The 12,964-nt window shown below is 38.4% G+C and overlaps 2 protein-coding genes across 5 annotated transcripts in view; one reads left to right on the forward strand and one right to left on the reverse strand.

Moving 5' to 3' along the window:
• The window catches only part of ABHD12 (abhydrolase domain containing 12), a 140,350-nt gene that overhangs the window by 7,043 nt on the left and 120,343 nt on the right, over positions 1-12,964 (forward strand). The window lies entirely within an intron of this gene.
• On the reverse strand, positions 10,710-11,008 carry LOC114037094 (60S ribosomal protein L37a-like). The gene has a single exon (XM_027853906.1). The coding sequence runs from the start codon at positions 11,006-11,008 to the stop codon at positions 10,730-10,732; it is 279 nt and encodes a 92-aa protein (XP_027709707.1). The 3' UTR covers positions 10,710-10,729.

Below are 12,964 nucleotides of genomic sequence, written 5' to 3' on the forward strand. Positions count from 1 at the left end.
TTTACACAAAAGAGTCCACAAAAATTAAAAACTTCAGGAATTTTACCACTTCCTCCCTCCCCCATTTTATAGTTAATAAAACACCATCCATTCATTGCACAGTCCTACAAAATCTTTTGGGAATAAAGTCATCAGCAGCCTTGCATGCTTCCAGAGGAGATTTCCTCTCAGAAGATAAAGCTATTAAATCCTCATTTAGCCAACTGAAACTTAAAGTTTGGTATATACAGGTAGCTTATAGCATTTGAAAACTAGCCAGGTGGATAAGCCTTCCTAGGAACACAGTACAATATGGTAATTTTTCAGTGGCTACAGTTCTTCCCATAGGTAATCTCAGGATGCATTTATGCATTAGTTGACTTCAGGATAGGTTTCATTGAATTTGACACTTAATTTCTTTTCAAATTACCAGTCTTTTGGGTGAAATATTTAGATGTTTGTAGAAAAGGTAAGTACAATTGAATAATTTTAATATCCCATGCTCACATTTCTAAAAATTATAATATGGGATTATTAGGGATATTATTGCAATGAAATTGCTTTTTTGGGTTGATATCAAAAGAAGTTGGCTAAGTAAGGGTAAAAAGTGTGTATCTAAATATTCCCCAAAGAAGTCTGTCTCGTTTCTTTAAATGCAAGAAGTTTTAAAGTAGAATGTTAGAGCCATTTACCTCCTAGGTCAGTAGTTCAGAGTTATCCCAGATGAGTAATGACTAGAAGGTTTTGTTTTTATGTAAAAGCAGCTGGCAGCTGGTCAAGGTGTTTTGGAAAACAAGTCTATCCCCATGGTCTCATGTATTTTTTTTAAGCTATCATACAACTAGCACTAATTTATTTTAGGAATAGTCTAGGCATAAAACTTATATGAGATTTGAACCATTTTTTCAAAACAAAATGATCAGAATAGTTCTTATGCATAATAAATGATGTGTGAGGACACTATGTATTGAACTAACTAGGCTTTTCTGTGAATGAGCATCTGGCACCTTGGGTGAGAGGCAAAGTCAAGCTCAGTTAAATCAAATTCTTCTAACGGTGCCTGGAGGTTTTGTCTCTGCCTCACCCCTCAAACCTGTGGGCAGGAGGTAGAACTCTAGGTACTTAGGCCCCTCCTTTGAACAAGGCTTTGCAGGGATTCTTAACCAAAAGTCCATAAATTTAAAAAAAAAAAGCATGTGTACATGTATACACATACACATATAAACTTTATATTGGTTTCTTTTGTAATCCTATATATTTGTTTTTGTGTATTTAAAAACTTCATTCTAAAAAGAAGTCCGTAGGCTTCACTGGAGTGCCAGAGAGGTCCATGACACAAAAAAATGTTATGACCTTCTGCTTCGGGGAATACAAAGAAGGTCTCTAGGTTTTGAAGTAAAGACTTTTGTATGTTACCATTTGATTTTTCTTTATAGAGTTACTAAGCATTTTTCCAAAAGCTAGCAAATATCCAAGAGGATAAATACCTTCTGGGTTCCTTAAATACAAAGTACCAGGAAGAGAGGTTGATTAATATGTTTAAGGCTGCCTTCTGTGAATTGCTGGGATGGGAGAAGACAGTGTGGAACTTTGGTGGAAATGGGAAGAGCTCTGGGCTTCTAATGAATTTAATCCAATAAAATGATGCAGATTTCCCCTTCTCTCCAGGTTGCCGATGATAGAGAATCTTTAATGCCCTTTAATTTGGGGAATTCAGGCCCAATGATATATTAGGCCCCATAAGTGACCTTGAGTTTGATGGGGGTCATTTTGTAATTCCTGTTCTCTGTAGGAAAAATAGGACTTTGAAATGGCTCATATTGGTGATAGATCAAAGTACTGAAATAGTAACAGATTTTACAGAGTTAACACTAATCTGTGTTCAGGTATTGATTGCTCTCTTCGTGTATTCGAAGAGATAGAGGGATTGTTCTGCTTGGCCCCAGAAGGCAGATCTACATAGAAGTTGAAGAGAGGCAGATTTAGGCCAGATAGGAGGAAAACTTCCCAATCATCAAAGTTATTCAAAAGTGAAATGAGTTCAGGGAGTAGTTGGGGGCCTCTACTCATTGGCCTTCAAGCCAGTTCTTGATGACCATTTGTTGAGTATGTTGTAGAGGAGATTCTTGTTCAGATATATATGGCCAGGGCTGGATGACCCCTGAGGCACAGCAAATCCTGTGATTCTATAGTACCTACTTTGTGAAGAGCATTGTACCAGACAGTAGATAGTCTTTTGAGGTTATGAGTGGAGAAGATAGAGGAAGAAAACCACCAAAAACCGGGATTGGGGGCGGGTGCTAGCTATGTACCTGATAATATGTAAGTACATCAACAGCGATCTACAAAACAAAGTCCTGTGTGAGCCTGAAAGGAAAAGAAGTTAAGGACACAATGGAAATCTGGGGAGTCTCTGAAAAGGTCATCTTTGAATCGAATAGAAATTTAAGTAGAAATTGAACTGGCATAAAGAATAGTCTGAGGGGAGGAATGGAGACTGGAGAATTCAGAGTATGTCATGGGGTGCAAAGAGAAGTGAAGTTTAATAGGAGTGAAGAGTGTGGAGATGAGAAATACAAAATAATCCTGGAAAACGTTTGGTATGACGGTAGATCCTAGAATGTCAGAGAAAGAAGTTTGAACTTTTTGTGCAATAAATAAATAGTGTGTGATAGGGAACCAATGCAATTTTAAGCAGAGAGTGATATGTATGTATGTATAGGTTTATATTTAAAACTACTTATTCTGACAATATGCTGTATGAAGAATAGATTGGAAGGAGGGAAAAGTGAAAATGGAAAAATGTGTTCAAAACTATTGCAATAGTCTTGGCAGGTGTTACAAAGGCCTGTATTAGAGTGATGGTGTCAGGAATAGAAAGGAGAGGATTGATATAGGCAGTGTTGCAAAGGTGAAATCAACAAGACTCAGTAATCGACTGTGAGAGGTGTAGGGGAGAAAGGAGTAAAAAAACCCAAGGTTACTTTTTTTAAAGCAAGTTTCAATCAAGACAACATTTTCAAGTGTATTATCTGTCAAATAAATTTTCAAACTTTAGTACTTTATACATGTATATCACTAATTCCTGCTATTCAAGAATTTCATGTTTTGCAAACTGGTAGTAATCTCAACCATTCTTTAGAATGTAAACCTTTTTGGATAAAATTAGGGGGGTCGGGCTAGATGACCTCTAACATACCTACCAGTTCTGTTTATGATCCTTTGTCATTTAATGTGTCTTTCAGTCAGTTGATAAACATTTATTAAGCACCTGCTAGTTGCCAGGTACTATACTAAGCCTTGGGGATACAAAGAAAGGCAAAATATAGTCCCTGTTCTCAAGTTCACGGTCTAATGGGATAGACAAAATGTGAACAACTATGTACAAACCAGCTGTGCTGTACAGGATAAATTGGAAATGTTCAACAGTGGTAAAGCACTAGAATTCAAGAGTATTGGGAAAGACTTCCTGCAGAAAATGGAATTTTAGCTGGGACTTGAAGGAAGTTAGGAGGCAGAGATGAGGAGGGAGAGCCTTCTATGTATTGGGGGCAGCCCTTAGAAATGCCTGGAGTAGGGAGATGGAGTGTTTTGTTTGAGGAATAGCAATGTCATTGTCACTGGATGGAAGAGTATAAAGGGAGGCTGGTGGAGAGGACAGAGTCAATTGTGAGAAGACTGGAAAGGTAGGATGGGACTGGTTGTGAAGTGCTTTGAATGCCAAACAGGATTTTCAAAAATTGGTTAATTTAAAAAAAAAAACTTTCTCCAGTTTACCATTTTTATTAAGGAAGCCATACTCTGAAATAAGGAGTTCCAGTGAAAAATAATGGCATGGTAGTTAAAGCACTGCACTTTGCTGCAGAAGACAGCAAAGTTCAAATCCTGGGTTCAAATCCTGCCTCAGACACTTAATAATTTTATGATAATAGACAAGTCATTTAATTTCTCTGAGCCTCAGCTTCCTCATCTGCATCCCTTTGTCATCTGTAAAATGGTAATAATCTGTTTTAGGCTGTATTCTAGAGTCTCCCTATTTGATACCTCTGCCCTAGGGCCAGGGGCCTCAGACTCACCAGTTTGTAGAACCAGACTGAAATATAATTGGGAAATGTTTAACAAAATAAATAAAAATACTATACAATAATAGAGCCTGTTAATTTGTGGTTTTCTAAGTCAGTATGCATCAGCAGAAATTGTTTTCTATTTGAGTTCTACTGACCTCGGGGGTAACTCTAAGCCTATAAATTAAAAAAAGTGCTGACCTGCTTTTTGCATTGGTAGAGGGAGTTTCCTGACCCTGGGGGTTCAAAAACTGGTAAAATCATGGGTCCAGGTCCTATCCTAGTACTTTTACTACTTGTCTTTTGCTATAAGGAAGTGTTTTGCAAACCTCAAAAAACTTTGTAAATGTGAATTATTATTAATGTAACATACTTCATGTTTACAAATATATCATGTACCTGCTATATGTTGTAATCCCTGTGCCAGATGCTGGGATACAGAATTGAATAAGGTGGTCCCTTCTCCCAAGAAGCTTATACTCTGTAGAGGAAATAAAACACAGATTCAGGTAACTGTAATACAAACTATCATTATTAATTGCATACATTTATGTAGTATTTTACATACATTTTTCTTACTTGATTTTCAAACCAATCTCTTTTGAACTCCAGATCAGCTGTTTGGAGATAACCATCTGGATGTCCCAGTAGGTGTACAAACTCAGCATGTCCCAAAAGAATCTCTCTGCCTAAAAAACAAACAAAAATTCCCCAAAACTCCCCAGATTTCTAGTTTCCAGTCACTGAGGTTCATCTTTAAGGTTCATCCCTTTTCCTTACCTACTGTTTCCAATCCTTTGCCAAGTACTATCAATTGGACCTTCATATCTCTCAAATTCAAATTCTTTTCTCCATTCATAAGATCACCACCAGTGAGTTCAGGCCCTTGTTATCTCTTGACTGACCTACTTTAATAATGTAATCTACCTAAGTGCAATCTTTATGCTCTTCAGTCATTCCTTTGACAGCTGCCAAAATAGCCTTCCATTTGAATTTTATTCTATATAATAAATATGGAAATATATAATATAATATAATAAATATAAATATATAATAAATATATAAACAAATTTTATTCTATATAACTTTGTTACCCTGTCCACATCTTGGTTGATGCTATTATCTACCAACCATAGGTCATTCTTCCTTCTTTCTTAAGGAGTCTTAACACTTGCTCACAGTCTTCCTTCTCACTCCAATCCCCATCCTCAGACTTAAAGACTTCAGTATACATGTTGTTGCCCTAGCCTACCACTTTATTAGCATCTTCATCTCTCATGATCAATATCTTCTTCACTTCATCTCAGGCACACTTTGGGAAGGTGTTATACCTTCTCTCTCACCATTATCCATAATCCAGACCTCTATTAATCAGAATGCAGAAATTATTCTGCCAGATCATAACTTTTTATCCTTTCATCCCACCCCCTTCCATCTTAAATCTCTTCTTTGAAGTTACCTAACCATTATAAATGCGTCCACTGCAGATTTATCTAATCTTAACTAGGCCTTCACTGTTGTAAGGCAATAGTTTTATTTCCTTATTGACTTTCTTTCAGACTCCCCCACCATAATTGTCCTAAAGTTTTTCACTCCTTAAGCTTCACATGCTGTCCCCTGTATCAGTCAAGAAACTTATGTCCTACTTTACTAAGGAAATAGAAGCCATAAACTCCATCTTCTCACCTAATTTTTTTTGGGGGGCTAGGCAATGGTGACTTGCCCAGGGTCACACAGCTGGTAAGTGTCAAGTGTCTGAGGCTGGATTTGAACTGAAGTCCTCCTGACTCCGGGGTCAGTGTTCTATCCACTGTGCCACCTAGCTGCCCCTTCTCACCCATTCTTTACCTCAGATATGTATACCATCTTGTAATTCTTTCCTCCTTTGCCCTTGTTTCTAAGGAAGGGTAGTACTTGCCAAAGATGGTCCTTCTATCTTTTTTTTTTTTTAATCTCATCTTTTGCCCATCAGTTGCCTCTTTCAGTCATTTCCACCTCCCTCTATCTTCAGTCTTTCCTTATTACTCTTTCCTCTGCTGCCTACAAATTGCCTAGATTTCACTCATCTTTAAGAACTCCTCACTCTACTCTGCCACCTCTTTAAGCTATCTTATCTTTAAATGGGTAAAGCATTTATTCAGTGCTTTTAGTGCGTCAGACCCTGTGCTAAGCACAGAGGATAAAAGTACAAGGGAACAAGGCAGGCCCTGCTTTCACGAAGCTTATATTATAATGGAATAAGACAATATATGCTAGAAAATAGAGAGGAGGGGTGGAAATTATACCTGTACGGGGACATGCCCAAGAGACTGCAGGAGGTGGTATGGATGCATGGTTTCCCAGAAGATAAAGCCAAAGGCTAACCAGTCAGAGCTGGGGGGAGCCAGGGGTAGAGTTATAAGCTTCAGGTGGAGCGGAAATGATTGGAGAGTAGGACCCTTTACAACCCGAGTCCTAGACAAAGCCACCTGTATTTCTCTTACCTCCATTTGCTCACCTCCCCCTCATTCTCACTTCCTTGCCATCTGACTACTGACCTTACCACTCTACTGACCTCACATTCTCCAGGGTTACCAGTGATTTAATTGTTAGATCTAATGCCCATTTCATCTTTCTTGACCTGTTTGTAGCAGTTGATATTGCTGACTACCTCTTTCCTTCTCTATTTCATCCTCTCTTCTCTGGGCTTTCATGACACTGTTTACTCATGCGTCTCTTCCTTATCTAGGTCCCATATGGATGTCCCTCACTATCATCTCTCACTCCTATTGCTGGTCTCTACTGTTTACTCTTTTCCATGAGATATAGTGCCAGCTCTTAAACAAGTAGACCATAGAGTGTAATCAGTATCACAATTCTTTCCATTTATGCTTTCTTAGTATTCTGTGCTATATCATCAGTCACTCCTGCTTCAGAGCTCTGTCCTGGGTCTTCTCCTCTTGTCATTTTACACTATCAGTGGTGATTCTCAAATCTACATAACCAGTGTTCATAATTCTGCTGACCTTCACTGCCACATCAACTGCTGGATATGTATGTTAGATGTCCCATAGATACCTCAAACTCAATATATCTAAAATGGAATTCATTATCTTTCACCCTAGATCAGCCCCTCTTCTGAGCTTCCCTAGTTCTGTTGTGGTGCACTACCATCTTTCTATCTTTCTAGTCACCCAAGTTTGATCATGGAATTGTCCTTGACTCTTCACTCTCCCTTACCGCCATATCTGCTCAGTTACCAAATCTTGTAAATCATTCCTCTATGGCATCTTTTACATCTGTCCCCTCTTTTCCATTCACAAGGCTGTTAGCCTACTTCAGGCCCTTATCACCTCTTTCTTGGACTATAACAGTGGCTTCCTAATTGGTCTCCCCTCCTTCACTTTCTCCTCTCTCCATTCTATTCTCCACATTTTCCAAATTGATAATCCTCAAGCACAGGTCCAACCACGTCATTCTTCTAGTTAGGAAGCATCAGTGGCTCCCTATTTCCTTTGGGTTGAAATAGACACTTTTCTATCTTTTAAAACCCTACATAATATCTCCAGCCTTTCTTTCCAGCTTGATTTTTATGTTACTTCCAGTCATACACTCTCTTTCAGGGAAACTAGACAACTTGTTCCCTGTGCATTACATTCATATTCTGCCTCTCTATAGGCTCTCCCCCATAACTGAAACGTTCTCCTAAATTAATTTCTTTTTCTTAGAATGAATGGCTAGTTCCCTTCAAGGCTCAGTTCAGTACTAGCTGTGAAATGAATCCTTTCCTAATCATCACTCTAGTGCTCTCCCCAACTTGAAATTTTTTTTGTATTTACATAATCTCTTATATTTTATATAATTTATATAAATGCAGTCTCCTTATAGAATTGTATTTACTTATTAGCACATTTGTTTATTTTCCCTCTCTTCTCAAATAGAGTATAAGCTCTTTGAAAACAGAGACTGTTAAGTTTTTGTCTTCGAATCCCCAGGGCATTTTGTAGTGCCTTGCCCATAACAGTCACTTAATAAATGAATATTGAATTGAATTAAATTCCCAGTGCACGGATTTTATCACCTATCTTTCAGTTTTCTGTTGCCACTGAGATGAAATAGAAACTCCTCACCCCTTTTCAGTGTTGAATCCTCCCTTCCTAGACTTTTTATGTCATTCACACTTGGCATTCTAGCCAAAATGAATTAGTGCCTCATTCCCCAAAGTCAACATGCAGTCTCTTGCTTCTAGGCCCCATCCATAGGCTATTCTCCATACCAAAGTTTCATCCCTTCTTCATCTCTGTGTTTCAGAATATTTATCCACCTTTGAGGTTCACTTCAGACCTTTCTTGATCTACCCCATTATTAGTGCTCTCTTTACTCTCGAATGTGCTTCTGTTTATTAATTTGTGTACTTGTTATATGTCCCTTCTCTCCCCCCCCCCAAGTAAGCTCTCTCTCTCTTTTTAATATTTGTATCAGGAGCACCTAACCTTACTAGGTCCTTAATTAATGTTTAACCATCCTTTGAAGTGGGTAGCTGGGTTTTGTGACTCTCTTCCAAGAGAAACTATTTCACCCCCCAAAAAAACAAACAAACAAACAAACAGAAAAGGGCTAGAGGCAGTAGTTATGATTTTTTAAGATGCCTTTGAGCTTTAAGATTTGGGGATTGGATTTGTTATTATCTCCCTTTTATGAAAGAGGACATAAACTCAAAGTGATTAAATGACTTGTTCAATTACAGTTACAAACCTCCTAATGATGGTAATAATTCTGGCATCTATGATTTAGAGTGTATAGGTCCACTTTCCACCAGTACAAATCACAGTCCCTCTCTGCCTTAACAGATGATCTTTGTGAAGTTCTGTAGCAACCAAGCCTCTGGTGATAAGCTTCTCTGAATTTTGACTGGTCCTTGAACTATGAAAACACAGCTCGTATTCAAGCTTTCCTACCTGGCTTTTCCAACTTGGTAGTATCTGTAAAAGCTTGTGCTATTAGATGAGGAATGTTAATAATAGCTGACATTGTGAACCACAAAATACAGCTCTGTATCTGCATTCTTTTTTTCATAACTACCCTATGAGGTCAGTAATGTTAGGTAGTAGTATGTCCATTTTATAGATGAGGAGACTGAAGCTAATTTTTTTGCCTAAAGCCACATAGTTCAAAATTGGATCTCTCTAATTTTAAATCCAGTGCCCTTTTCATAATTCATCAGCCTGTGTTGTTGTTAAACCATTCAGTCATGTCTGACTCTTCATGACCCCATGGACCACTGCACACCAGGCCTTCTATCCTCCACTATCTCTCAAAGTCTCTCCAAGTTCATGTTTGTTTTTTCCACAGTATTATCTATCCATTTTATCATCTGCTGTCCCCTTCTCCTTTTTGCCTTCCATCTTTCCCAACTTCAAGGGCTTTTCCAATGAGTCCTGTCTTCTTCTTATGTGGCCAAAGTGTTTAAGCTTCAGCTTCAGTATCTGAATTTCTAATGAATAGTCTCAATTATTTTCTTTAAATATTGACTGATTAGATTTTCTTTCTGTCCAAAAGGCTCTCAAAAGGCTTCTCTAGCACCACAATTCGAAAACGTTGATTCTGTAGTACTCGGCTTTCCTTATAGTCCAACTCTCACGGGTATACATTACTACTGGAAAAACCATAGCTTTGACTGTACTGAACTCTGTCAGCAAGATGATAGCTTTCTTTCTGAGGAGTTAAGCATCTTTTAATTTCATGGCTGCAGTCACCATCTGCAGGGATCTTTGAGCCCAAGAATGTAAAATCTGACACTGACTCCATTTCTTCTACCTCTATTTGCCAGGGAGTAATGGGTTAGTTTTTTTTTTTTTTTATGTTATTCTTCTAGCTAGCTTTTATACTTTCTTTCACACTCATGAAGAGGCTTCTTACTTCCTCTTCACTTTCTGCCATCAGAGTGGTATAGTCTGCATATCTGAGATTGTTGATATGTCTCCGGACAACCTTAATTCCAGCTTTTGATTCATCCAGCCTGACATTTCACATAATGCACTCTGCATATAAGTTAAATAAGGTGACACTGTACAGCCTTGTCATACTCCTTTCCAATCTTAAATCAATTAGTTGTGCCATGTTTGGTTCTAACTGTTGCTTCTTGGCCCACATACAGGTTCCTTAGGAGACAAGTAAGATTATCTGGTACTCCCATCTCTTAGAGGACTTGCCACATTTTGTTGTGATCCACAAATGTAGTCAATGAAGCAGGAGAAAATGTTTTTCTGGAACTCCCTTGCTTTTTCCACAATCCAGTGAATACTGATTGGCAATTTGGTCTCTAGTTCCTCTACCTCTTTAAAATCCAACCTGCTCTTCTGGTAATTCTTGGTTCATATATTATCGAAGCCTAGTTTACAGAATCTTAAGCATAATCTTATTGGCATGTGAAATGAGTGCATTTGTTCACGAGTTGGAACATTCCTTGACTTTGCCCTTCTTTAGGATTGTAATATAAACTGATCTTTTCTAATCCAGCGGCCATTGTTGTGTTTTCCTAATTTGCTGGCATATTGAGTGCAGCATCATCTTTTAGGGTTTTAAATAGCTCAGCTGGAATTCTATCACCTTCACTAGTCTTATTGTTATCAATTCTTTTTTTTTTATTCCATAAATTAACCCATTTATTGTTGGACTATGGGCTACAGGTATTTGATAAGAAGATTTTACTGGTCTTTTAATTCCTTCAGTCTTGTGATGGCAGATTTGACTGTGACTGCAGAGGTGGTATTGTAGGTCCATGCACCACCAGCTACTGTCTTCATACAGGATCTACAATGCCAGACACCCACAGCCCATCTCTTCATTTTGGTCTTGCCACAGAAGGAGCAGGTATACTTGGCATGCTGGCTAATTTCAATTTTCTTCACCATTTTTCTGAGGGATGCACCATAACGTGTTCCATATTTACCAACAATTCTGACCTTCTTGGTACATTTAGCCATGTTGCCAGTTGCGGGGCCGGAGCTTGGAGAGCATCAATTCTTCTGAAGGCCCTTTTAACTTCATTTTCCAGAATGTCTGGCTCTTGGTCAGTAACCATACTATAGCGGTTATCAGTGATATTAAGATCTTTCTTATGCAGTTCTTTTGTGTATTCTTGCCTCTTTCACATAATCTATTTTTTTTTATACTAAAATAACTTTTCTTTCGGAGAGTGAACATTCCCAGCGCCTTCATCCAATCCTTACACATTGCAGCCAGATTATGAAGGGCTTTGAATATCAGATTAGACTTTATTCTATAGACAATAGAAAGTCATTGGTGATTTTTGAGCAGAGAAATAAAATCAGCTGTGTATTGAGAAGCCACTTAACCTTTCTGGGCCTTGGTTTCCACATCTATAAAACATGGTGATTTAATTAGATGACCTCAAATGTCCCTTATAGTTCTAAATCTGTGATCCTAGGATTATTTGTATTGTTCAGCAGTTCTGAACTAAAAATAATTGCTGGTATTCAGACTGCTTTAAGGTTTGTAGACTGGTTTTTGTACCTTATCTGACTACTTTTAGCCTCAGTTTCCTTTCAAATGGGCATAATAACTGCATACCTATCTACTAGGATTGGGATTAAGATTATAAAAGCATAGACATGGAGCTGGAAGGGACCTGAAACTCCATTTAATTCACTGTCTTCATTTTACAGATGAGGAAACTGAGGCCCAGGTAGTTTGAAAGACTTATTCAAGTTTATACAGGTGGTATCAGAAATAGTATTTGAACTCGGATCTCTCCTGGCTCCAATCCACTACTTTTTCTATTATGCCACAATTTAGAAGTCTGACAGAGTCAATGATCTGCATCTGTTCTGACCTTGGAAGTTGAAAAGGCCTGTGATGCTGATTACATTTCCAATATAATCCCTTCATCATCCATTTGTCTAAGGGCTAGCATTGTGTCTTGAGGAAGAGTGCAGATAGCAGAAAGTGGCAACATCTGTGAAAAGAAATGATGGTGAGATGATGGTCAGCAGGAGCCAGATAGAGCCAAGGAGGGACACAAAAGTGGCATAATAGAGGTGGAGTGCTGCTGGAAAAGAACCTGCACCGAACCAATATAGCAAGGCAATTTTAAAGGAAAAATTGCTGGAGAGAAGAAACTGGAAAAGGGGCCAGCAAAGGAGGGATGAGTCACAGAGTTCTGATTTGAAAGAGCCAGCTTTAATTCCTTCCCTTTTGTAGGACCGTAGGTGATCATATGCAGAAAGGCACATGGATTGTACAGATCATTGGGGATAGGGATGGTCTGCTGGAGGTAGGGAGTTTGCTTTATTCTCTAGAACACTCCAAGTTCTTTTCCCTTGCTAAGGAGGGAAACCCACCATAGGATAAATCTTGAGGATTGACTAGTCCTTGCCAGGAAGTGAAGGGCCACTCAGAAAGGGAAACACAGTTTCTTTATTGTCTTTGAGGCTGGGTAGAAGCTTTTTTGGTGTTTGACCTTATTGTATAAGTAAAATCTGTTCCTTGATTAATGTCTTATGAGCCTTAGCATTTGTAAAGGTCTGCTGCTGATCAGTGATGTTCTCAGGCTTACATGGGTTCAGGCAGATAATGAAAAGAAGAGACGTTTCTGAAGTGTACCCAGGTCCTCCATGTCAGGAAGGAGCACATATTTATTTGTGTATGTATCTAATATCCCTCCCCTATGTGAGATTGTAAGTATCTATATCTCCCCCAGAATCTAGCACAATGTGCCATGCAGAGTAGAGACTCAATTGGTGTTTGATGGATGTATGAATTAATTTAACTAAACATGTTCAGTTACAGGTGGTGAAATAGGGCCAGAGAGGTTAAGTAGACTTAGGATTGGACCATTTAAGAAATTAAATTATGAGTTACAACTTGGTTCATGAAGATCCCTTATGAATCCTATGAAATGTAAATTTCATGAGTTTTTG

This window comes from Vombatus ursinus, unplaced genomic scaffold, assembly GCF_900497805.2.
Source record: "Vombatus ursinus unplaced genomic scaffold, bare-nosed wombat genome assembly UNPS02010219.1, whole genome shotgun sequence".
NCBI classification, from domain to species: domain Eukaryota; kingdom Metazoa; phylum Chordata; class Mammalia; order Diprotodontia; family Vombatidae; genus Vombatus; species Vombatus ursinus.